Consider the following 27,258-nt stretch of genomic DNA (forward strand, 5'->3'; position numbering starts at 1 on the left):
TTAGTACGCATAAGATAAATCCAAGGCTAAAATTAATCCTTTCCCCTAAATATTGAAGAAAAAAGAAATTCCTAAAATGTGCAGCTGCATTGTGCACGGAACAGAAAAGAATGAAACCATAGGCCAGACTCTCCAAGGCATTTATTTGCATTTATACAAAGGGGAATACACATGGTATTAAATATATGTATGTACATACAAATCTGAACTTTTTAAAAAAAACATAACCTCCAATAAAACAAGGTTGGACAGTTAGAGCTCACTGCCCATGCTAAACCTTGGGGTTTAACCACCAGTTTCTTAACTGATTTGATCACAATCCTGGGAAAGCATAAGCAAATAGATGTGTTTGCTATATCAGGGAAGAGCAAACCAAGCACTTTAGAAAGATAGGACCTTGGTTCTCTCAAAGAGTCACTTTGCATTCAGAGCCAGAAGCGGCCACTTGCTCATGGGGTGATGCAGAACACCTCAGTAGTCTTGCAACAAAAACCATGGAATATTTGGGACTCAAAGCAGGAGCTAAAAGACTGTTTGGCATAATCCTGAGTATCTGCACCGTGTTTGTGCAGTCCTGTAACCAATAAGATATATCTTCATCTCCTCCTACCTTTACTTGGTTTTGAGTCTAGATAGGTCCTTTGCATGGTAGACCCTGAATTAATATTTTCTAGCAAGGATGATGGGTCCCTTTACTCTCTTCTAGTGTAGTTCAGAGAATACCCAGCATGGGGTAAGAACATTACTGCCGATGTTGCACAGCAGTAAGATAGAGGCTCCTTTTCTACACACCTTAATATTACCACAGACCAAGCCAAGTCTTTCCTGGGCAACTTGCTATCCTCTGACTTTTCTCCAAGTCCCAGGTGAGTTAGGAGACATTTGATAGCAGGACAAGAGGTCCTAGTCCAAGCACCCTTATGGACTAAAAGAGAAGAATCAGCTAACACCATTGGTGTTGAAAAGGGACAATTATAGAAGCAGCTCACGGAGAAAGTTGCCTTAAAAGGAGATCCCATGGCTCAATACAGGCTGCACCACCCCCACACCTGGCCATGCCACATCTTCACGATGACACTTTCAGGAAGCTATCTATTGGAGTTCTTTGGTATCATGGGATCCATGTCAACAACAGCAGTGGATAGACGAGTTGTCTATTTCCAGCCAGAAGTTACTGGATTGTAGATTACTCCAGAGGAGCCTGAATCATCTGGATTTTTTGACACTAAGCAGAATACACTTTTCCCTTTTTAAAACAGCCCTTTTGCTACCTGATGAAAAGCCTGGCATCGAGGCCAGCCTGGGAGATTTCACTCCCACTCTGTTGAATCCTCAGCGCTGAAAGGGGCGCCGCACTTTTTTCCGCCGTTTCTGCTTCGAATCTCCTTTCTGGGAAGTACTGTCCACCTTTGATGAAGGGGCAGGAGGGGTTGGCACTCCCCCTGCAGATGGTGGTTGGGGTGTACTGAAAAAGTTCCCATTTGGCATTTGTCCAGGGTTCCCTTGGAAGATACGGTTGAAGAAGTCCTGCAGTTCTGCAGCTGAAGCAGGGCTGCCATCCGAAGCAGCTCTTTCGAAGGGGATGGGGAGAGCAAAGAAGATGATCAGATCCAGCTCTTACAGCAGACAGATATTGCGCTTAACAGTGAAGCAGGAGGTGGAAGGGAGGCTTTAGAGCTCCCAACTGTGGTAGAATTCTATTCATCATGTGGAAAAGGTGACCAATTTCTCTACAATTTAAAGGTTTATTGTTATAAACCGCCCAGAGAGCTTTGGCTATGGGGCGGTATACAAATGCAATAAATAAATAAATAAATAAAATGGGACCTGTTTCTATACAGGTTAGAAGGATTTTAGGTCAAGAGTTTGGACTCTAGGTACAAAGTACTCTACATGCAGATTGGTGTACTGCCTTAAGCCCAAGGAATCTTAAGGTGTATCAGTCAAACTATTGAAAAAGGAAGCAAGGCCAGAGCTAGTACCACTCATCCACAAGAGTTAGAGGGAAGTTACCGGTAATCCTTTGTGACTGTGACTACCCAGTAGAAGGTGGTGGCTGGAATGAAATCCTATTCTAAATTCTAATGAACTGGGGGATGAATGAGTGGTCCTAGATTCACAGCTGCAGAGAGAGAGTAAACTGAACACTCGTCTGCTAAATATTTAAAACTAAAAGGAGTTGTTCACTATGCACGTGGGTGCCGGCGCACATAGGCTGTTTTAGCACAGCCACCACTGGAAAGTCCTGTTGTGTACAGGACATCAGAACCCAGATCTTCAAGAATTTCTATGCAGAAGAGCTTTGATATGCACCTATCACTCCCCCATTTATTTCAATGTAAAGAGCAGGGCCATACATATGGGAATCCTCACACACAAAAGATACCCAGAATGTACATAAATGTCTGGATCGCAGTGCACAGAGCCTAAAAGCACTTCAGAACTTAAGAAAGGATCCATCTCTGCATAGACAAGGGGGCAGAACATTTTTTAAGGGAACATCATTTAGCACTAACCTCTGACGTCCTCCAGAGCCCCTTGATCCAAAGGATATGTGATATGGAACCCGGTGTGTGTCTGGGGAGATTCCCACTCGCTGGCAGCCAGCCCATTCTGCACATAAAGGGGGGGGAGAAACAAGTGATGAGGTAGTAAGAGATATCTGCCTCTAAAGGAAAGCAGAAATGCTCTTAGAATCCCTCGACAGCAATTGCAACCTCTGTAGTAGCATGTTTTATCATTCATAGGGCACAAAGTCCCAGTATTTTAAAATCCTTCTCTTCTTTAACTCCTTTTAGGGTTAAAGTTATTACCCTGTTTTGAATGTATTTGCTTGCAACAAGCATGTTTGCCACACAAAAGGTGGAGCTGTCCAGATTTGCCTTAAGGTTCAACAATCTACACAGCATACTGCCCACGCTAAATAGTCTAAGAAGTGCCTATTAAGACCTTAGCATCTATTCTCTGAATGGCAAGTATCCAGATTTGGGGGGGGGGAAGAGAGAGGAGAGTTCTAAAATCCCATTTAACCACCTTTCACTTCCTTTTTCCCTTGAGCAGCAGTGTGGTGCCATTACCTGTGATGTCATAAACTTTTCCATCCATCATGGCAAAATATGTGATCTTCAGCCCTAGCATGCTGGATTCAGCCCAGAAGTCACCCTCCTCAGCCGCATGAAGCTTACTACATTCTGCACAGTAGCGGGCATTCAATGCGTCACGATCCATCTCAAACCGCCTGCAGCAGCAAAGAATTGATCAAAGCCCAGACAGCAGAGATGTGCATGTTTGATGTACTAGAATTTGACTTAACTCTATCCTCACCATGCAAGTTTCCTTCATTCCAAAGGAGACTGGTAGATTCTTCATCCAAAAATGGATTACACAAAAGTAAATGCTATGCTCAAAACAAGTTACAGTCATTTGTATATCATCTCAGGTAATGGGTTGGAGGACCGAAAGGAAAGGAAAAACATGGAGATTGGGGTCATACAGCCAGCAGAATTAGTACCCGTATAAGAGGGAGTGGTACATACTAGAGCCTCACCTCTCCAAACTGCTGGAAACCCTGCCCAGCTGCTTTTTTGTGTGTCTTAGCTTCTCCAGCTACTGCCCACATTTCCAAACTATTCCATGCATGCTTAGAAGCATTTTTCTTAAATAAAGAGAGTGAAGGCTCAATTCTCAGGATACCAACTTTAAACCACATACCAGATTTTGTGTTCAGATAGTGAAGCTACAACAGCATGAAATACACCAAGCTCTGGCTAGAAGAGTTTAAAGAGCGGATGACAAACAACTGGCTTGGACTTCCCAGAAAGAGAGGCATCCCACCCACCAAGTGCCAAGAGAACTCTTGGGAGGGGGGAGGAGAGAGAGAAAGAGCTCTGTCCTCTGGTGCCATCCTCATAAGAGCACATGACACAAAATCAGGGCTTGGATGCAGCCTTTCTGCCACATAGCTTTGTTTTGAAACAATGCCCAGCAAGAGTTGGGATGCTGCACATTCTAGAAAAACAGACATGCTCATGCTATTACTTCTTCCAGCCTGGCATAATGGTGGCAACCACTGAGGAGCTAATGGCAGCTGACCACTTACTTGTGCTTCCCCTGGCACTTGTTACACATCATTGTGTTCATGGCTTCTTTTAGGTCATCCTGAAGTTTGGAGAGGAACTCGTTCATTGATTTGGTCAGCTCTGTTTCTGCCATCCGCTTGCTGAAAATAAAAAACAAGGGAAATCATAAGCCAGTAATGCCAATACAAGAAAGCAGCCTGGAAAGTGCCAGACAAAGGCTATAATACTCTACCCAAACGCTCGAAATCAATAGAACTTACTTCCAAATAACCACAACTAGGATAAGGCTGTAACAAATAAATGCCATATACTGAAGCAATACCAGCCCCACCTACTCTGTTTCCTGTACTGTGCATCTATTTACCCTGGTGAATTCAAAGGTCCTCCTCCCATGTTCTGCTAACTCCATACCTGGAACCTTCAATTATGTAGATAGCATGGTCATTCTGCTTTCTCATATTGGAAAATCTACCAGTATTTTAAACTCAGTCACAAGTGGGAACACTTCCTTGTCATGGCAAGGCAATTGAATTCATTGCCTGACATATGGGGAACTTGATTCGAGCTCAGTATAGTGTACCCAGTGGGCAAAATGTTACCTGAGCCATTTTCAGATACTCCCTAACACAACAAACACATGATGATTATTTCAGCCTTGCTTTTGATACAACTCCATGTAATAGTGTATATATTGTTCTCTGTATCCAATTTCTCATGTGATGACAGGAATGGCTGTGAGTTTTATTTAAATCCTGCTGCTATTCCTGAGAGACTCTGAAGATCCAGGTTCAACTCGATGAAACCATGCCACTCAACATCCTCCAATAAAACATACTAGGCTCTGGAGGACTCTACAGTGGACCAATAAGGACAACTGCCCAAGAACTGACAATACTCTAGCTAGACCTTGGACTGTTCCTGGCTAGGTAGCGGGTGGATCTGAGATGTCAGATCTTAATAGGGATGTCACCTAATTAAAGATACCTTAACCAATTTGTCTACTACAATTCATATTTTTAACCTGCTAATCAATTGATTACATCTGCATACAAGAAAAATAGTTGTAAAAAAGCATACTTTGTTTTTTGATGATGCACAGCAAGCATCATCTTAGAAGAGGCATTTCCTCCCTTTCTCTCTCATACGGTGGGGGGGGAAGAGAATGCCTCTTCTAATATGGTGCCTACTATCATCATTTTTTAATAAAATTGTATTAAAAATAATCAAATTTTCAGCTCAGAACATAATTTGGACCCTTATCTCCAGCACGCTCCATTTATACTCTCTGCAGTGCCTTTCCACAATTGCTAGGTGGAGAAGGGATTAGATTCTTTCTAATAAGGTTTGGATACATTCCTTTACTATAATTCACAAAGAGACATAATGACAATACACATCTTAAGAAAGAGGACAAGGAGCTACTACAGTATTGGCTTCTACCTCCAAAGACAGAAGGAGAGGTCAATACAATGAATAGTTAGATACACAAGCTCTTTTTCAAAAATCATGTATTCCAAGTATCTTTATCCAGCTGTGAATATTTGTGCTCCTGAACACATTAACAGAATGTAATAGAGGCACTTACTCCTGCATAAGCCTCAAAGGGGCACTCAATAAAGCCTGCCTTGGCTGTATGGAGGCAGATTAACTATTTGTGGGAGAGTTATTAATTCAAGAGGATTATTTCCCATGCTTCCATTGTGTTTCCAGGGCAGCATTTTAAAACAGCTGGAACTATTAGTCCCTCTCACCACAGGGTGAGCCAATGCTCATGGCCCTATTTGCAATGCATCTTTTCCTATTAAATATGGTCTCCACTTCAAGAGCTGCCCTCTATGCACCCTCCCATTCCACAGCTAAGACTTCATGGACCTGGTATCACCCTCATTCCGAAAACATCAAATGAGCAAATGGATTTCAACCCACTCACATTTCATATTCCTTCCTCCTCTCAGGATTGCTGACAATATCCCAGGCTGCCCGCAGTACCTTGAAAGCCTCCTCTGCCCGTGGATGCTTATTCTTGTCTGGGTGAACCTGTGTAACACCCATCCCATCCCAGAAATCAACAAGGTCAGAAGTTGTTTGTATTGGGGTGTTAATAGTATCTAGAATTTTCAGCCCTTCAGAAAAGTATAAAATACATGTTATCTCAGTCATCCTAACAGTCATCCTATAACATAGGCTAGCATTATCATCTACATACCCCATATGGATGATTCTGGGGCTTAAGCAGAACAGGAGTGGTAGAAACTTGAACAGGGACTTCCAGTTGATAATACCAGTATGTTTTGTGTTCAGAGAAGAGGAACATGCTTCCTCCAAGGTGGCCTCACCCCATCACAACAGGGAAGAAACAAGATACAGCTGCATGCTATCAAAAGCAGTTGCAATCACAAAGGAGGCCAGCCTGCCTAGTCAGTGAGACAGGGCAGCAGATCCCAGTGAAGGTGGGTCTGAACTCTTGGACCACTATGTGTCTGGCCATGGTCCCGCACCAGTACTGTACGCTACTGCAGTTCATTTGCCCTTTTTTCCCCTCATGTTGGGATGAGTGAAAGGGGGCAAAGAAGAGATCTGCATTCATCTTAAATGTTCAGGCTGGAATTTTCCAGCTCTAGAAACTAGATAATGCCTTAAGGTGTTAAGATTTCTAAATCAAGACAGGTTCAACCTGGCTTCCCAGCAGACTGTTGCTTGATACCCCAAGTAGAAAAACTGGCTTGAACAATCCAGTTGCTGACAGTGACAATGCTGGCCTGATAACCAAACGGACTAGCAAAACTATGTCCCTCCAAGTAATACAATAATTCCAAGGTCACTAGGGTGGGCAGTAATATACGAGATGAAGCTACACCTACAAGTGAGACACTGTTAAAGAACTGACTGAATAATAGCATCTGACCCTCCCCCCCCCACTCCACACAAACCCACATTAAGCAGTGGACTGTGCCAACCAGATACAGAGGTTCAGCCTATACTGCTGCACCTAGAGCAATACTAGCAGTAGCTTTGCAAATACATGTAGCAAACACAGCTGCATTTGCGAGTTGCAAACATTCACCAGCACAAAGCAATAGAGAAATATGAAGGCACCTCTCAAACTGAGGCTCTTTCCCCTCTGAGGTTCAAGAGGCCTCCTCCAATTCAAAAGGCATGTGCTCACCAGAACTGCCAAGTGTCGGTAGGCTCTCTTCAACTCAGCATCCGATGCCGTTGCCTCCAAGCCCAAGACCTGGAAAGGATTGAGCTCTTCTTCAGGAGTATGTGCCATAGCCAGCAAGCGTGCCACCTCTTCACCAGGCTGATATGGCCCAGGCCCACCAGGAGACCCATTGTAAGCAGTGTCCCCTGGCTGGCTGGTCCTTAATCCTTTGGGTATCCAAAGGACGGTGTGCCACTTAAGCAGCAGGCCTGCCACCCACTTGCAAGTCCTGCTTTCTTTAAAGAGGGCCCAAACTTGGGGCAGGTCAATGGCTGAGAGAAGCCAGGCTCCATGGCTGGTACGGGCCAATTGACCCAAGACACTGAACAGGGCTGCTTTGGAAACCCGCCAGCAGAGTCTCAGGCTACCCAGGAGAAGCATGAGCACCAGAAAGAGTACAGCACATAGCATCTTGAGCAGGTGATAAGCCACACTAACCCAGGAGCCCAGCTGCCGCGTCAGTTTCCTGCAGCCCAGCCTTGCATACTGGATCCAAGCCTGCATGCTAGTTCGGATGGTGTCTAGATCACGTGGGCTTAAGGAGCAGCAAGAGTACAATAGCTTTCCCCCAGCTTCCACACCCTCACCACACCTGTGGGTGACCTGCACAATGAGGCTGATAAAGAGTTTGAAGCAGGAGACACAGAATGAGGCCAACCCTTCCAGATGCTTGAGCAGTTCAGCTCGGATGTCATGGTGCCGCCCGCCATCACTCCTCTTTCTCGTCTGCCTGTATTTCCCCCCCGATAGTGCAAAACGCCCTTCACCCTTATCTTTAGCAGCGGAACGGTGTCTTTGCTGCCGGGCAACTTTTCTTCCTGCAGGAGCCCGAGTGCAGTCAGGAAGCTCCTCCTTGGACTTTGAAGCTGTGTCATCTTCAACATCTTCCTGGTCTTGTGGTAACTTTGATGTGTCCTTCTCCTTGGAGGCTGAAGGCCAGTGGTGGCAAGTGAAACCACACAAGTCATGCCCTTTCTCTGAATAAGTTGCAGAGAGATCAGAGGTTTCTCCTTGACAATGACAAGAGCCCGCTCCATTGCCAGGGGCATTGTAGCCAGTAAAGTGCAAGCCGCCATTATCTTGATCACACCTTCGATTCCAAGCAATTTCAGTCTCCCTCACACCTTCCTCCCCACTCAGAATTTCAGTCTTTTCAGGAGCCAGCTCACAAGCCTCAGTTGCTTCCAAAACTAATACCTCTTTCCTGGGGCAGACTTTGCAACTGCCACACTCTTGGGAGATCTGGCCACCAATGAACATGTTGCTTCCTGCATCCATACCATCTGAGAAAGAGCACTCACTAGCCACACAAGGGCTGCCAGTGCCCAGAAGAGTCCTGGCCAAATCAGGGCAATCTGGCTTGCATTCACACAGATTTCCAGTCTCAGACCCAATATCCTCCATGGTGTCTGGATTCCAGGACTACTCTAGTCTTGTCGATTAAGTTACAGCCATCATCAATCCTTCTGTCTGCAAAATAACCAGATAGATTTAAATCCAGATTATAATTTAAAAACCACGGCACCCACCCCAAATCCTCTTTGCTGGCTGGACTTCTGTCCCACGATAGTCTCATCTCAGCACTCTCCCTGCTCCCCCCCCCCGCCGTTATAATGGTTAACAAAAAGCTAAATCCCTGAAGCCCACTTCAAGGACTGGAGAAAGGAGAGAGAAAAGTGGAAGCCGTTCCATGCTTTGGGCGGGGGGAGGTGGAAAATGTAGTCCCTCAAACAAGGGAACAGAAGACACGAATGAAGGCGAGAGGGGGAGCTTACCTGGTCCTGTTGCCCTGGCAACGAGAGGGGGCGCTACCGCTCCTTCTTCCTGCCCCCTCACTCCTTCTCTCCGCAAGCCTCCACTTCCGCCTTCCGCCCGCCTATGTGTAACGCCACTTTCTGCCTTCTACGTCCGGGTCAAGGGGAAAGGCAGCAGGGGGCCAGTGCTGTTATAACGTCATTACCCGTCTGGCCTAATTTTTTTTTTAAAGGTCCAAACGCAAAATTGTGGTCAGGCTGCTGATCAGGTCCGCCATCCACCCAGCGTTATCCGCGCCTCCCTGACTCTTCCCATCTACCCCCGAATTAGAGGGAGGTTAACGCCTGTCGCCTGGTTGCCTTGGACAGATCAGGCGACGGGAGATGCTGGGACTGTTGGCTGGCTTCTGTCCTGGGCTCCTGCACTGACCAAATAGGTTCTGGTCAGTCTTATCCAGGGAAGGTGGGCAAACTCCAGGCTTGCCGGATCTAATTGTTTCTCCCTAGAACTCACCGAAAATCTACCAGCCATAATCAGGTGCAAATGAGATACAGTTAGAATAAAAGACAGGGTGCCTCTGAGGCTGCACATGCTGAGCCTAGGAATTTGTTTTCAATAGGAGAACTTAAACTGAGTCCACAGTCCTTTCATACACAAGTACGCATGTAATTAGCTTTTCTTCTTCTAGGACAGTAGCCTAATTTAGGTGGGGAAAGTCTTGTTGTTATTGTTGTTTAACAATCGGACGGGGTGTAGTCGTCCAGGGTCTTAGGAGGTTTTAAACCCCTTACTTTTTTGGGGAGCTGGGCCCTATGTTTGCAGCATCCTACGAGCCAATCAGCATGAAAGGGGAGTGTTAATCACTGAGAAGAGTCTTCCAACATGCTTCCTTGTCTTTTTCTGTTGCCTGGAGCCACTCAGAGTGAAAGAAGGTGAGTCAACCACTGAGAATACTCTTTCCAGTAGCCAACGCTCCCCCCTTTCATGCTTATTGGCTCCCAGGGAAATTTGTCGTGGGAGAAGGCATTAACAGGGCTCTCATTCTCAACTCAGCAGCAAAAAGGGGTGTGTGTGTGGCTGTGATGGACTATTATGAAGGGACCCTGCACTTTTCAGTTTGCCACCACACTACTGGGAGTCAGAAACCATTCCCAATCTATAACAAACCACTCAGAGAACTAGCAGTCAATCTAGCTTCTATCCATCCCTGATCTTATCTATCATCTCCAAGACAGCAAGAACTCAATAGCTCATGGTTTTGAATAAACATACATCAGATCTGGCTGCAAGTTTGCTTTTAGTCTGGACTGAATCTATAGAAATAGAGGTGACCAAGGCTCAATTGTCCCTCAAAGCCATGCATCTTAATCCTAGGAGTGTAGGGAATGGCTGTCATACCGCAGTGAATGCAATACGTTGCAAATAGTAAAAGGCACCTTTAGACAATGAAAACCTCCAGATAATAAAATTGCAGACTAGGTCATGGGGCTGGCATGTAAAGTACTGCTGAATGAACTAAACTTGCTTGCTAAATACAGTGGTTCCATGACAAATGGCTCAGTGTGGAAAGAGTTCCCTGAAGGTAAAGGTTTGAATTCCACTGTGATCAATCAAAGTAAACCACTTTAAAATTAACACTTGCAAAGCCTGAGGTGTTGGATCAAAACCTGAGTTACTAAATCAACACTCCCTGTAAGACCATAACTCCATGGTTAGCAAGCTAATTTCATTTTGTGCATTGAAGGAACTGGGCTTCAATCCACAAAAGTTGGTTGTTGTTGTTGTTGTTATGTGCCTTCAAGTCGATTACAACTTATGGCAACCCTATGAATCAGTGACCTCCAAGAGCATCTGTCATGAACCACCCTCTTCAGATCTTGTAAGTTCAAGTCTGTGGCTTCCTTTATGGAATCAGTACATCTCTTGTTTGGCCTTCCTCTGCTTCTAGTCCCTTCTGTTTTGCCCAGCATTATTGTCTTTTCTAGTGAATCATGTCTTCTCATGATGTGTCCAAAGTATGATAACCTCAGTTTCATCATTTTGGCTTCTAGTGACAGTTCTGGTTTAATTTGTTCTAACACCCAATTATTTGTCTTTTTGCAGTCCATGGTATGCACAAAGCTCTCCTCCAACTCCACATCAAATGAGTTGGTTTTTCTCTTATACGCTTTTTTCACTGTCCATACGTAGAGATCGGGAATACCATGGTCTGAATGATCCTGACTTTAGTGTTCAGTGATACATCTTTGCATTTGAGGACCTTTTCTAGTTCTCTCATAGCTGTCCTCCCCAGTCCTAGCCTTCTGATTTCTTGACTATTGTCTCCATTTTAGTTAATGACTGTGCCGAGGTATTGATAATCCTTGACAAGTTCAATGTCCTTGTTGTCAACTTTAAAGTTACATAAATCTTCTGTTGTCATGACTTTAGTCTTTTTGACATTCAGCTGTAGTCCTGCTTTTGTGCTTTCCTCTTTAACTTTCATCAGCATTTGTTTCAAATCATTACTGGTTTCTGCTAGTAGTATGATATCGTCTGCATATCTTAAATTATTTATATTTCTCCCTCCAGTTTTCACACCTCCTTCATCTTGGTCCAATCCCGCTTTCCGTATGATATGTTCTGCGTATAGATTAAACAAATAGTGTGATAAAATACACCCCTGTCTCACACCCTTTCCGATGGGGAACCAATCGGTTTCTCCATATTCTGTCCATACAATAGCCTCTTGTCCAGAGTATAGGTTGCGCATCAAAACAATCAGATGCTGCGGCACCCCCACTTCTTTTAAAGTATTCCATAGTTTTTCATAATCTATACTGTCAGAGGCTTAAACAAAAGATTATGCTACAGTAAATCTGTTAAGTCTTCAGGGTGCCACAAGATTCCGTTTTGAATTTATGATAAGAAAGGCATTCACTGATAGAGATCAGATGTTTAAAACAGCAGACAAAGTCCCTGAAGCAGAGCAATGAGTCATTGTAATGTTTTTGCTTTTTAGCATACAATTTGAAGTAAGAACTGAATTATTTTAAACATCAATCTACAACTATCCAAATTTTCTTGACTTGGACTTTACAATGCATGAAGAAATTGAGATTCCACGATTAAAAGAAAGAAGCAAGCAGGGCAATTCTATAACTTCAGTATACTGGAGTAACACTTATGCTGCTGCAACATCAACATAATTTACAGCACAATCGTAAACATACCTGTTCAGAAGTCCTATTAAATTCAATGGGGCTTCCCCTCTGGTAAGTGGAGTTAGGATAGCACTATGTTATACTCATCCAGAAGTTGAGGAGAAGAAAAACACCACTACAAAAAGTAGAAAATTGAGACTTCCTTCCATAGACTTCTTTTCAATGAAACATGCAAAGGACTGGGCTGCAAGAGCACTTTCCTGATTATTATTATACTGAGATCATACAACAAAGACATGCAGATATTGGTTATGGAACTCCCTTCCTCTGGATATGTGCCTAGAGCCTGAATATCATTTGGAAGAGCTTGAAGATCTTTTCATTGGAACTGGCTTTTACCCAGTCCTAAGTCCTAAAGCCCATTCAGTTTTAGAGGGAAATTGGTGCTTCAGGAAAAATATCTCATTCAAAGCTGCAAATACTAAAGTAAAGGTTTTCAAACCAAGTTCCAGTTTTCACCAGCAGAGGACAATTCATATCCTTTATCAACTCCCCTTGTGTTATCATTCAAGAGAGGCAACAGCTGGTAGATATAGATTGTTGAAAGGAAATTGGCATGGACGTGTCCTGGCTGGCATCGTGGCATCTGAGGAATGAGTTGGTCCTGCAAAGCCCATGGTTTATCCAGTAACTTGAGGAAGCACAAACTCACTGAGAATGCAGATCCAGTGATTTGGGAATCTGTAGAAGCAGCTTGGATATTTGGCTGCCTTTGTGGATGAAGGAACAACATTTCTTCTCTTTTGGACACAGATCTTCCCTAGTGCAGTTCTGTTTGGGGTTTCATTAGATTCAGCCAGGTGTGTTTTCTCCATCCCCCAGACAACCCACTTCCTTCCACGTGTTGGAGTTTTCACAGCATGTTGAATCTAGGACACAGCAGGATTCATCATTAATTTGAGTAAGCTATAGGTCCTATAGTATAGGGTTCAGCCTTATTGTAACTAAAATTTTAAGATTTTAACAGCCTAGAAAAGCTGATTGCACTGGGTGGTTGGGGACCTTGCAGATGGGAACCATCAGGTTAGGTTTCCAAAGTAAAATTCACCCTGGCCTTAGAATCATAGAATAGTAGAGTTGGAACGGACCTATAAGGCCATTGAGTCCAATCCCCTACTCGGTGCAGGAATCCAACTTAAAACACACCCAACAGATGGCTGTCCAGCTTCCTCTTGAATGCCTCCTTAGGACATTGTTCTCTTACCTTCCTACGCCATGATCTATTCCTGAGCTTAATTGATGAAGTATTAGCTATCCTCAATCTTTGTTGTACCATTTGTGTTTGGTAAGGCAAAATACACTTGAAAAGATCATTCACAAGTTCATCTTGAATTAAGTATATTCCCATAATACATTTTGCCAATCTTTGTTCACACAATCAGATGACGTAAATAGACTGTTCAGATAATCACAACCAGAAACTAAACGAAAGTGTTTAACAGTGCAATCCTATACATGCCTACTCACAAGTAAGTCCCATTCAGTTCAGTTCAATAAGACTTATAGGTAAACAGACATAGGATTACAGCCTAAAATGTTGTTAGTCTCATTACTAATAGAGCAATCCTAATTACGCCCGCTCAGAAGTAAGATCTATTGAATTCAATGAGGCTAACTCCCAGGTAAGAGGGGACAGGATTGCAGCCTTAGCCTGAAATCAAAACTGCAGAGACTGCGCTGATTGGAAAGTTATTCAGGAAAAAAACCCTTGCTTATATCAACCACTGAATGAATTTCTGGCCAATTAATGATTTGAGAATGGCAGTGAAATGTAAGTGTTACAAACTGGGTTATTCCACTTTTTTTTCAAAATAAATTATAAACATAACCAACAAAATAACCCTAAATACTACACTATGTAGATCATAATAATTACAACCTGGGTTGTAATAGTTCTATTCAGTTTACTGCATAATAGCCAACCAGGCTTTTTGCATATATACAAAACAAAAAACAGAGAACAGATTAAAAACCAATAGTTAGAAAGAAAATAAGATGAATAAATTATATAAACATACTAAAATACCGCAAAAGTTAAATCTAGTTATAATGAAAAGTTCTAGGAGCATATATTATTATGAGGGGAAATAACTGCTTTCCTTCTCTCTAAGGCTAGTTTAGCACCCCAGTATGTCCCACAGAAATGTGTTTGTGCCAATAAAAATACAGTTTTGTTTTAAAAAGTATTATCTTCAATTCCAGCAAAACGGGGGTCAAGATATCAAGTTCTTAAGTCTAGATATAATGGACAGAAAGTGAACCAAGTCTTCTACCTTCCAACAACTAGTGGGACAAGATCTGCTCATCTTACATTGGCCATTATAGCACCCCTTGACCTCCAGCAGCTGCAGAGTAGTTAATCCACATTTAGTTATAATGCCATGTGGGCAAATAAAAGCCACATATAAGGACAATTTTCCAAGGGAAACAGTAAAATATTTGTACAGTGTATTAGAGCAACTGTCACTCACTAGTGCTGTAGTAGCCTAGAAGTCAACATCAGTTAAACACCTTGTGACTTCCAAACGAGCACCTTTATCTGTCTATTTATATTCTTCCCAATAGGAGCCCAGGGTGGCACTAAAGCCCCTTGTAATCAAGTAGCCCACTGAGAAGCCCAAATCAGAAATAATTTGGTGAATTTGGGGTACCCTTGAGTCTGGTCCCATATCTTTATATGTCCTTAAGGAGGGAGGCCTGTGGAAAGAGACACACTTATTGTGTGCCACTTTCAGTGCATCTCCATTGTTTTCTGAAAATGGGGGTACACAATGCTAGTCAAACCACTTTTTACTCTAAAACCTGATCAGATCAGCTTGAGTGCGGTTTCTTTTTAATTCAGCTTTGGACAGATTGGTAGATCAACCCATTGCCAGAGCTTGGAAGATTCCTTTTAAAAAGTGAATGAATGAATGAATTGAGTTTATTACGGTCACAGACCAATAAAACATTAACATACAAATATATAGAAAATTAAGAAACAATATGAATGAGGAAAACTTAAAACCATAAAAATACCTATATAATTCCTAGAAATTTTAACTGTGAAGTTAGAATTTTTCTGATATTAATAATTATAGCACAATATTTAGCTACCGATTCAGTTACATGTACTAGTTGGTCAGCAAGAAGATATTTAACATAAAAGGTTTCATTTCTTCCAGGAAGGTGAGTAATTAACGGGGTAATCAGCCAAGATCTAGCCTCACTATAATATTGGCAATGAAGTAGGACGTGTATTAGTGACTCGATCTCTCCATCCCCGCAAGGACATTTTCTATCAGTATAAGATATTTTTTTATATCTACCTTCCAAAATAGCAGATGGCAAGCAATTTAGTCTAGCCAACGTAAACGCCTTACGATATTTGGGTAGAGATAGCTTAGATAGATATGGCATGGGATATTGAGGATTGCTGTTATACATATGTTTTTTGACCTGCATCAGATGTTGTTGGAAGTCAACATCTTTAACTCTTTGAATAATATGCTCTTTGGCTTTTACAAAACCCATTGAAAGAATTAAAGGGATTGAAAATCCCATTTTTACTATTTTGTCAATAATCTTCATTTCCCACGTTGAATGGAATTTATCCTGGAGGATATGTGAAGCCAATCCTACTGGATTAAATATCAATTTAAGCCATGTATTAATTCTAAGGCACCAAACACGGGCTTCTATGGACAATAATCCCGTTTCCAGTCTTAAAATAAAACTAGGGACACAAGTGGGAACTGCAAGTACAGACCTAAGAAAAATATTTTGAACTGCTTCCAAAGGCTCAAACTTCTCATAAGTTGTTACTTGAGAGCCGTATAATAATTGTGGGATTATTTTTGCTCTAAAAACTTTTATAGCTGCAGAGGGAATTTGACCCCCTTTGTTATAGTAAAAAGCTAATAGAGCCTTCATAGTTCTTTTTGCATTCATAACAGCCGAATTCGTATGTAGAGACCATGAACCAGTTGCTTGAAAAGTCATTCCCAAATATTTAAATGCCTTAACTTGATCAATCATGTGCCCATTAATCCTCCATATATGTTTAATTCTTTTGTTAGTGAAAATCATTACTTTTGTTTTTTCATAATTTATCGTTAGCGATTCTTCCGAACAGAACAGGGCTAACGCAGACAACAGGCGTCTCAAACCTACAGGGGTTCTTGAAATTAGAACGATATCGTCAGCATATAACAAAATAGGTCTCGGTATTTCTACTAATCTTGGAGAATGTGATATAATTGATGACAACCTTTGAACAAAAGGATTTATATAAATGTTAAATAATAACGGAGCCAGTATACAACCTTGCTTAACCCCTTTAAAGGTGTGAATGGGGTTTGTTAACTGGCCGTTATTATTGCATCTAACACGAAGGTATGTGTTGTCATATAGACCCCGTATTAATGCCAACAAACGGGTATCAATATTAGTATGACCAAGCTTAATCCAAAGCTTCTCTCTTGATACAGAATCGAAAGCTGTTTTTAGGTCTATAAAAGCGGTAAACAACACACTACCAGATCCGTTATATTTGTTGACAAAATGATGAAGCACAAGAGCATGGTCCGTGGTTGAATGACCAATCCTAAAGCCTGCTTGCTCTGGGGCCAATATTTCATTTTGGTCCATCCATGCGACTAATTTACCGTAAAGATGGGCCGAGTAAAGTTTACTTACTATATTTAAAAGACTTATAGGTCTAAAATTAGCCAGATCATAGAGCGAGCCTTTTTTATATATTGGCACAATTATGGCCATTCCCCAATCACTGGGTATTTGCATCGATTGATCTATATGTGTAAATAGAGCTGCCAACAGTGGGGCCCACCACTCCGCGTTTGTTTTAAATACTTCCGCTGGAATGTTATCAGAACCCGGAGCTTTATTGGCTTTTAATTTAGTTATAAGCTCTAAAATTTCAGTAGGACTAACCGGGGCCCACTCCGGAAATACATAAGATGTATCTTTAAATCTGACAAAATCAGCGTCCTGTTCGTATATTTTAGTAAAATAATTTTCCCACACATTAGGGGGAACATAACAACCCATATTGGGATATGTCTTTGGCCAATTGCTTGCAACAATTCTCCAAGACAAGTTGGAGTTTTTTAAACGGGAGGCATAAGAAAGGCGTTGCCAAATTTCATGGAGTGTTGCTTTTTTCTTTTGACTAATCAGGCATTTGAACAATTTTTTTTGTTCACAATATGCGTGGAACTCTACTAGATTACAATTCTCTTTATAAGCCTTAAACTTAGCTATTAGGAGTTTTTTCCCTTCTACACAATCATTATCAAACCACATTTTAGAGTTACATATCACATTTTTTGGTTTGACTTTGGATAGCGATAGTACTGATATTTGGAGTAAATTCGTTAATTGATGAAAACACTGAAAAGAGATTGAAGTCTGAGAAGATGCAAGTATCAATTCCTTTAGAGCAAGAACATCTGGAGAATGCAATCTTTCTTTTATCTCTTTTTCCAGCTTAGGAATCCACTTAACCCTACTAGGACAGACCTCATAGGCTACTCTAGAAAAGGTCTGGGGTTCAATTTGGAGGGGAAAATTCCAGTTTATAACCATCATAATAGGAACATGGTCACTTTCTGGCCTCTCAATACATTCAAAATTACTAACCACATGATATAATTCTTGAGATACGATTCCTAAATCGATTACCGATGCTCCTCTACTTGACAGAAACGTATAATCACCATCCCTATCACCGATAGTTCGGCCATTAAGTAAAATCATATTTAACTTTGTAATCATTTGGGCAAGACAAAGGACCAAATAGGTTATACCCTGATCTTTGGATTGTCTTGAGGGTATCCTATAAGGACTCTCTATGAAAGTGACCACCTGGTGATATTTAGCAAATAGAGCTTCATCAGATGGGCCCAATCTAGCATTTAAATGTCCTCTGGATGTAATGATGTTAAATTCAATAAATATTTTTCTAATTTAATGATTTTATTTGCACCAGATTTTTTATCTTTACTAGGAGATATATAGACATTAACCAGAAGTAGGGAGCAAGAAGCTAATTTTAAAATTACCGCTACTGCCAAATCAGGCAGGGGGTCAACAACAGTGATAGAGGCTTGTAACGCAGTAGAAATAAATATACAGATACCACCTTTTGGTCGTCCACCTTTGTTACTGGGGGTTGCCCTTATCTGGTATGCCGAGAAACCGTCCAGTCCAAGTTCATTCATCGACCAGGTTTCTTGAAGGAACAGAATTTGATGTTGTTATAAAATTAAAATACACGAAGGATCAGCAGATCTATTCATCTAACCCGCAATGTTCCAAGAAAGGAGCTTTAAAGTGGAGACAGCTTGATTCGATTTTTGTCAGTTGTTATTATGTAAATGTTGCGCAAATTTAACATTAGGGATTTTTATTTCTGATGGATCCAAAGTTCTCATCACTTGACTAATATAGTTGGATCCATGATTGATGTCATTATCACCCAGATGTATTTGATATCCAACATTACTTGACTCTATCGCTAAGTGCGCATCCGTAGGCCATCCTTCATCATTGTTCGTTTCTTGCAATAAGTGAGGGGCCCCAGGGGGCTCATGGTCCGGCTCGATGGTAGCAGCAATCAAATTCTTTTCATCATTCTCTTTTTAAAGTCTCTGTTCTTTTAAGACAGCCCCTAACTTATCTATTCTAGTCATAAATGTGATGTTCCTATATTAATGTATAGAGGGTAAGTGTTGTTGTTTTAGAAGATACATGGTAAGTGGAGTGAAAGAGGGGGAGTGAATGGGCAGTAGAATGCGAGATGATTGGCTGAGTGTTTAAAATGGCTGAATGTATAAAAGGAAGAGTGAGAGTGGAATAGGGGGGAGAAGAGAAAGAGTGGATTGCTTGGTGGGGTTTGAGAGAGTTGTTTGCCAGGAGAGAGTGAAGAAGGAGGGGGGTGGAGTTCAGATTAGTATTGAGTAAAACCATATGCTTATGTGCCTTAAGAAGAAATCTTGTTAATCTTGTTAGCTTTGTTATCTTTAATAAATACTTAATTTGGTTTACCAAAGGCCTGATCCTTGGCTGGGGTTTCACAGACCAGAAGGGAGGGTAAGGTAATGACCAAGGCTGAAGGGGAACTGTAACAAATGGTGGCAGCGGTGAAGAGAATAACAATACCAGTATTCAGAGTCTCTGGGAATACTAGTATTAGGACGTGACTGGTGGTTGCCTAGCAGGGGGATCTGTTGAGATCTGTGCTAGAGCGGGGAGAGAAGTCATAAGAGAGTGCGGTCCGGACAGGTGGAGTCCCTGGTGGTGCCTAGTGACAGGCAGTAGCCACGCGCAGGTAGGAACCTGACAGGGAGAGCCAGGGAAGGACGCATCACATGTGGTGGCAGTAGCGGTGGGATATGAACAACAGAGAATCCAGATACGAATACTAGAGAATCCAGAACAGTGGTGTGGCAAACAGAAATAACAAAACAAGATTTCTTGTGAGAGTGACTGGCAAAGAGTGTGTGGCAAAGAGTGAGTGAACTCAAACACCATGGCTGAATACATAAAAATGAAAAGAGAGGAGCTGGTGGAGAAGTGCATAACATTCAATTTACCTCACGAGGGTAAAGGGGTAGATGAATTGAGGGTAGCACTTATAGGATTTGCTACTGCCCAGCAAAAACAACCTGTCAGGGAAGAGACCCCAGAAGGATATTTAAGCAATCCCGCTTATATAGAGTACTTGAGAGAGAAGTTAAGATGGGAGGCTGAGGAAAAAGACAAGCAGAGGGAGTTGGAAGCTGAGAGATTGAAGATGGAAGCTGAGAGATTGAGGATGGAAGGTGCAGAGAAGGAAAAACAGAGGGAGTTGGAAATTGAGAGAATGAGATTGGGGTTTGAGGAGAGGGAGAAGCAACGAGCATTGGATGCTGAATTACAAGTAGAAAAGTTAAAATTTGATAGAGAGAAATTTCACTCTGAGGAGACAAGGAAAGAGAGAGATGGAGCAAAAATAAAAATTACTCCAAAGGACTTTGCTGTCTATGAGCCTGGTCAAGATCCTCAAATTTACCTCAGCACCTTTGAAAAAGCAGCTCAGTTGTGGGGGCTACCTGAAGATAAATACATGCAGTATTTATCAAACCTGATTAAAGGGGAATTGGCTGAGGTATACCAATATTTCCCCTCAGACAAGCCCGTCACCTATGCTGAATTCAAAGAAGCAGTGTTTAAAAGATTCAGACTGGGGCCTGATTATTTTAGAAAGCTTTTCAGAAATTGCCAGATACAGACAGGGAGGTCTTTTGTGGAACTGGGAGCAAAGTTGATGGATATATTTGGAAAGTGGATGAGTAGTGCCAAAGCTCAGTCAGTGGAAGAGGTGAAAAGCCTCATGATACTGGATCAATTATACCATCAGTTACCACCAGAAATAAGGCTCCTGGTCAAAGACCGTTCCCCTACATCTGTGCAGGAGGCCGCCGAGATGGCGGATCACTTTGCCTCCAATAGAACTGGCTGGGTGGGGAAAACATCAAGAGAGTTTAAACCCAGACCATATAGTGCTGGCAGAAGGGATGTGGTACCACAGCGAGTGAGTCCTCCATTAAAATCTGAAGGGCACAGGACACCCCAGAGTGGATCTGTGTACCCTAAAAGTGAGGAGAAATTATGCTACAAATGTGGTAGACCGGGGCACCTACGTTTTCAATGTGAGGTTGCCAACCCCATTAGTAATCCTGCTCAGACAAGGGCAGTGAAAACAGAGCCCAAGGCTTTAGAAGCAGCGAAAAAGGTTCAGTTTTGCCAGATAAACTGGACAGAAGTAATAGACCTTGATTCAAGTCTGAGAGAGGAAGTGAGTGTACAAGGGGCAACTTATTGGGCATTGCTTGACACTGGTGCCGCTCAGACGTTACTGAGGCCAGATTTAATAAAATCTGAAGAAATATTACCTCAGGAAACAGTGACTATCCAAGGAGTGAGGGGTCAACCAGAAAGTTTGCCTGTGGCCCTGGTGGATATGACTTGGAGAGGCCGAGAGGGCCGATATAAAGTAGGCATTAATGCCCAGCAACAAGAACCAGTAATACTGGGAAGAGATGTAATGGGCGCCCAAGGAAAGATCTATGTAGTGACCAGACGCAAATTGGCAGAGAAAAAGAAGCCATATTAAGGGGGGCTGAAACAAACAGGGTGGAATCTGTTAACCAGCCTCAGGTCACCATAGCAACCACTAGCAGGCCTGCTGAAGAAGACAAACTGTATCAAGTGGTGTCTGGGGAAGAAGCAGATCAATTCAGGGAAGAGCTGCATAAAGATATAAGTCTGAAGCAGATAAAGGAACAAGTGCTGACCCAACAGATTCCTTTCACTGACAAACTGAGGAATCAAGTTGTGTGTGAGAATGGGATTTTATATAGACTGTGGATGCCTGCTGAAAGAAAGGATGAATGTGAACCAGTGAAGCAATTGATAGTACCTAGCAAATACAAAACCAGATTGCTAGAGGTAGCCCACGATGTCCCATGTGCAGGACATCTGGGAATAAAAAAGACCAAGAGGAGATTGGCTGCACATTATTATTGGCCAAATATCTCCAAGGATGTAAAACAACATTGTCTATCTTGTGGAATATGCCAAAAGGTGGGAAAGAGTAGAGTAAAGACCAAGGCACCCTTAAAGCCCCTTCCTATAATTGGACAACCCTTTTATAGAGTGGGAATAGATTTGGTGGGCCCTTTTTCCAAACCCACAAGGCATGGCAAGAAATATCTAGTGGTGGTGGTGGATTTTGCCACCAGGTACCCAGACGCAGAAGCACTGAGATCTGTAGAAGCCCCTGTAGTGGCAGAGGCTTTATTAAAAATCTTTATTAGGCTGGGTTTCCCTCATGAAGTGCTGACAGATCAAGGCAGTGTATTCATGGGAGAAGTGATGCAATGTATGTGGAAATGTTGTGGTCTAAAACATCTAAAGACCACTACTTACCATCCCGCCACTAATGGGTTAACAGAGAGATTCAATGGAGTTTTGAAGGGCATGATAAGAAGCTATGTGCAAGATCACCCACAAGACTAGGATGAACGGTTGGGATGCTTCTTATTTGCATACAGAGAAGTCCCTCAAGAGTCAACAGGCTTCTCACCCTTTGAACTAATGTTCACTAGAAAAGTGAGGGGACCTTTGGAACTGCTAAAAAATTCATGGGAAGGAACTCTGGGAGAGTACAAAACTTCTGTAGTAGATTTTGTATTGGAATTCCGCAATAAATTAACATCAATGATGGAAGTAGTGAAAGAGAATTTGAGTCATGCACAGGAGAAGCAAAGTTACTGGTATGACAGAACAGCCAGAGAACGTGTGTATGATGTGGGAGATATGGTTATGGCGTTCATACCCAGGAAACATGACAAATTACAGGCTAACTGGGAAGGACCATATACCATCAGAGAAAGGCTTGACACAGTGATATATGTAATCACCACAGACCAATTAAACAAAAGCAAAGTGGTTCATGTAAATATGTTAAAGCCTTACCATACCAGGGATGCAAAGGTGTTGCAAGTTACCTTATTCCCTGAGGGAAGTGGGCCTGAACTTCCAGATTTGGTACAGGAAAGCAAAGACAAAGGAGGGGTAGATCAAGTGGAATGGTCAGAGGAGGTGAAGGAGGAAGTAAAAGAGGAGATTCTGAGAGTTTTGAAAACCTATAGGAATCTCTTTAGCAACAAACCTGGCCGAACCAGTATAGTTATACATTCCATTGATACTGGAGATCATGCCCCAATCAGATCTGTTCTGTACCGTGTGAATGGGAAAGTTTTGAATGAGATCAAAAAGGAGGTGGAAGAGATGCTGGAATTAGGAGTGATCAGGGAATCCATCAGTCCCTGGGCCTCAAGTATTGTCCTGGTTCCGAAAAAAGATGGAACAACAAGGTTTTGCATTGATTATCGGCTAATCAATAAAATTACTGTCCCAGATGCGTATCCTATGCCTAGGGTAGACGCTATGTTAGAGTTATTGGGGGCAGCAACCATTATCTCTACACTAGATCTCTGTAAAGGATTTTGGCAAATGGAACTAGACGAGCAATCCAGAGCCAAAACTGCCTTCAGTACACCAGATGGGTTATATGAGTTTGTGACCTTACCTATGGGACTAAGGAACTCACCAAGTTCATTTCAGAGGCTAATCAATACTGTGTTGCGAGGCATGTCAGATTTTGCAGTGGCCTATATCGATGATGTGGCCATTTTTAGCAAGTCGGTGCCTGAGCATGTCCAACACCTGACAACAGTATTGGAGGCCTTAAGAAAAGCAGGCCTCACAATAAAAGCTAAGAAATGCCAGTTTGGACTAAAGGAAGTAATCTATTTAGGACATAAGGTGGGGAGTGGGAAAATCACCCCCTTATGGAGCAAGGTGGAGGCAATACAAGCGTGGCCGATCCCCTTAACCAAAAAACAAGTAAGGGCATTTCTGGGTGTGGCTGGTTTTTATAGGAAGTTTGTGAGAAATTTTGGGGAAATAGCAACCCCCTTGCATGAATTGACCAAGAAGAAGTGTTCTGAGCGTGTGGTATGGACGGATGAATGTCAGAAGGCTTTTGATCTGCTGAAGCAAGCCTTGTGCCAAGGACCCATATTAATAGCACCAGACTATGAGCAACCATTCATCGTGGCTACAGATGCGTCGGACCTCGCGCTGGGAGTCATCTTGCTGCAGGAGAGAGAAGGCACCAGACATCCAGTGGCGTACCTGAGTCGCAAACTGACGCCGAGGGAGAAAAACTATTCGTCGGTCCAGAAGGAGTGCCTAGCGGTCGTGTGGGGACTGAACAAGTTGCGCTCATACGTGTGGGGACGAAGATTCACAGTGACTACGGATCATCGGGCCTTGTTATGGTTGCAGACTATGAAAAACCATAACGCTATGCTGCAGAGGTGGTCCTGGGCCCTACAGGACTATCAAGTGGACTTCCAGTTCATCAAAGGCAAGGACAATGTACTGGCCGATGGACTTTCCAGGCAAATGGCTGGGACTGCAGTGACGTGACCAGACAGAGGAACAAAGAAAGACATTTTCCCCATAGAGACTTTTATTTGTTAACGCGACGTATAAATCCTGGAACAGGAATAATACTCTGCTGTTGTTTAAGGGGGGGGAAATGTGATGTTCCTATATTAATGTATAGAGGGTAAGTGTTGTTGTTTTAGAAGATACATGGTAAGTGGAGTGAAAGAGGGGGAGTGAATGGGCAGTAGAGTGCGAGATGATTGGCTGAGTGTTTAAAATGGCTGAATGTATAAAAGGAAGAGTGAGAGTGGAATAGGGGGGAGAAGAGAAAGAGTGGGTTGCTTGGTGGGGTTTGAGAGAGTTGTTTGCCAGGAGAGAGTGAAGAAGGAGGGGGGTGGAGTTCGGATTAGTATTGAGTAAAACCATATGCTTATGTGCCTTAAGAAGAAATCTTGTTAATCTTGTTAGCTTTGTTATCTTTAATAAATACTTAATTTGGTTTACCAAAGGCCTGATCCTTGGCTGGGGTTTCACAGACCAGAAGGGAGGGTAAGGTAATGACCAAGGCTGAAGGGGAACTGTAACAAATGGTGGCAGCGGTGAAGAGAATAACAATACCAGTATTCAGAGTCTCTGGGAATACTAGTATTAGGACGTGACTGGTGGTTGCCTAGCAGGGGGATCTGTTGAGATCTGTGCTAGAGCGGGGAGAGAAATCATAAGAGAGTGCGGTCCGGACTGGTGGAGTCCCTGGTGGTGCCTAGTGACAGGCAGTAGCCACGCGCAGGTAGGAACCTGACAGGGAGAGCCAGGGAAGGACGCATCACAATAATCTCTTCTTGAACCAAATCTGGCAGCTTGGTAAATGTATCAAGTAAGGTATGTTCTTCAGGTAAGAATTGATATTCCGCGGGAGACTCATTATTATTAACTATATGGTTGATGGATAGTTCATGTTGAATTCTGGGTATTAGTTTCACATCCATAGTAGAGACAGATCTTAATTGATGGTCAGTTTCTTTGAAGTCCTTGGTACCCCTTCCTTTTGGATATGCCATCAACTTCAATGGAGCAGCTATATTTTCAAAGACCCTCTTAACGATAAGATTGTGGGCTAAAAGGGGGTCTTTTAGTTCGAAGAGTAACTTTGCTTTCTCTTCATCATGGAACAATATTATCACTCTGGCATTGATATAATTAAAGAACAGATATTCGATATTCGCAATATCCTCCATATGAATAAGTCCGGTTACTGCCTTAAAGACAGTCTTCAGTAGATGATATCTCCTTTCTTTTTGCGAGAGCATTCCTTTTGGTTTGGGATAGTTTAGAATGGCCAGCTTTTTCGGGTTTAAAACCAACTCCCATGATTTAGACTTCGCCTTAGGAAACATATAGTTTGTATTGTCGTTTGCCTTAGATCGTGATCCATTTTGATTGTCGTCCGAAACAAGAGGGCCGTTATTTATTTCTTCTAATTCGCACTCATTGTTTGATTGAACTTGATCGACTCCAGTCATAGTTGATATATATCGCTTTAGATTGACAGCAGAGGTAGTTTTAGACTTGCATCTTTTTCTATTCCTTTTCCTTTTTCTTTTTTTCTTCTTTTTAATTGGTGCTATTTTTGGTGCATCTAATAGCCTATAAAGTTTTCCAAAATTCATGTGACCTTTATATTGTAGTCTTGAAGATTTGATATTTTTACTCTTCTTAATATGTTTGGCAGTGCTTTTTTGCCTTTCTTCCTTTTCCCCAGAAATGGGGGGGCAGTCGTGTACGTAGTCTGACTACCCAGCGAGGCTGTCTTTTTAGTACTCGAATTCTTATTAGTTGGATCGGAATTGAACTGACTAATCATAGTAGCAATAAGGTTCGTTAGCGTTGTTAGAAGAGAATTAGATTCTGCCACGAATTTGGATATTTGGTTCATAGATTGTGTCATCACTTGGCACCAGTTATCACTCACCATAGTTACTCAAGGGCTTGAGGTCCTCAGGTGCTTTATTTCATCACTTAGGGTTGCATTTATCTGATCGTGACTAATATCTTCCTCGTAACAGACTGAGGCTTCTAAGGATGGCATTGAACTGTGGTCGCTTAAAGTTGGTAATTCTGATTTGTTCTCTGGTTGCAGTAACTTTAAAGCGTCTTCATTTGCCTCAGCCCACGCCATTTCTTGCGCCAGGTTATCTGTAGGTCCCTCAGGGATATAAGACTCCCACAAAGGGTAATTGTTTATTGTCCAATCATTTATATTTATATTTGCCTCTCCACCATCAGATATATCCACCATGGCCAATTTATTATCCTCTTTTTTAGTTCTCTCTTCTAGATGATAATAGTTAGTTATTTTTGCCTGTTTCGCTTTACTTCGGGGCTGCATAGAATCCAAAGTCAGCTGGAGCCCTAGATCCTTGTAATTTTTCCTGGTAAGAACCATTATCTATGATCTTTTACATCAATAAATGTCTCTTTGACTTCCTGTGACTCTTACACAATTAGCGTTTCAAATTCACTCATCATCTTTCCATTAGGTATTTAAAATTTTCCCAGTTAAAAATCAATTTATAGAATCTTTTAAATCTGTAGGTGTCTCTTTAAGGCGAATTAGTTTCAATGAGTTTAGCGTCTCCACCTCACTCGACATCTTTTCTTTCAGATTTATAATACTTTTAAAATAAGAAGTCGTTCGTTAAATGAAATATTGAGGGAAACACATTGGTTCACCTTTTAATTAATTGTCTCCTGGCCGAGGATTCAAGGTTGTTGGGAACTACAAATCACCAATTAACTCTCCCGGCCTTGGGAGACCTCTTCAGTCACTTCAGACAAAATAAACAGACTAAGAGCAGTATAAAAGTCAATTTTTCTAAACAATTAAAGAGATTCATAGAGGAACTTAAAATGCAGACAGTTAAAATAAGCTCACTTTGCTCACAATCTAGCTATTGGCTGATAGTTTATACAGAGCTCCACTTATCTTGACCTCATTGCTCCGCGGCCATTTTCC

At 42.2% G+C, this 27,258-nt stretch overlaps 1 protein-coding gene across 5 annotated transcripts; it reads right to left on the bottom strand.

The window, feature by feature from the left end:
- Window positions 1–132: 132 nt before the first annotated feature.
- On the bottom strand, window positions 133–27,258 carry DNAJC14 (DnaJ heat shock protein family (Hsp40) member C14). Of its 5 annotated transcripts, none has more exons than XM_061615461.1 (10): window positions 27,187–27,258; window positions 18,385–18,474; window positions 12,252–13,111; window positions 9,060–9,253; window positions 7,246–8,754; window positions 6,010–6,116; window positions 4,100–4,219; window positions 3,078–3,238; window positions 2,517–2,613; window positions 133–1,570 (listed from the first exon to the last, which is right to left on the bottom strand). In XM_061615461.1, exons 5-10 carry the CDS (start codon window positions 8,686–8,688, stop codon window positions 1,333–1,335), a joined length of 2,166 nt encoding a protein of 721 aa, XP_061471445.1. In that variant the 5' UTR covers window positions 8,689–8,754; window positions 9,060–9,253; window positions 12,252–13,111; window positions 18,385–18,474; window positions 27,187–27,258; the 3' UTR covers window positions 133–1,332. The 5 variants fall into 5 exon arrangements, with proteins under 5 accessions (XP_061471445.1, XP_061471444.1, XP_061471443.1 ...); XM_061615460.1 differs by having other exon boundaries at window positions 27,178–27,258; XM_061615459.1 differs by lacking the exon at window positions 27,187–27,258 and adding an exon at window positions 26,976–27,167.

This window comes from Rhineura floridana, chromosome 3 (assembly GCF_030035675.1).
Source record: "Rhineura floridana isolate rRhiFlo1 chromosome 3, rRhiFlo1.hap2, whole genome shotgun sequence".
In the NCBI taxonomy this organism is placed as follows: domain Eukaryota; kingdom Metazoa; phylum Chordata; class Lepidosauria; order Squamata; family Rhineuridae; genus Rhineura; species Rhineura floridana.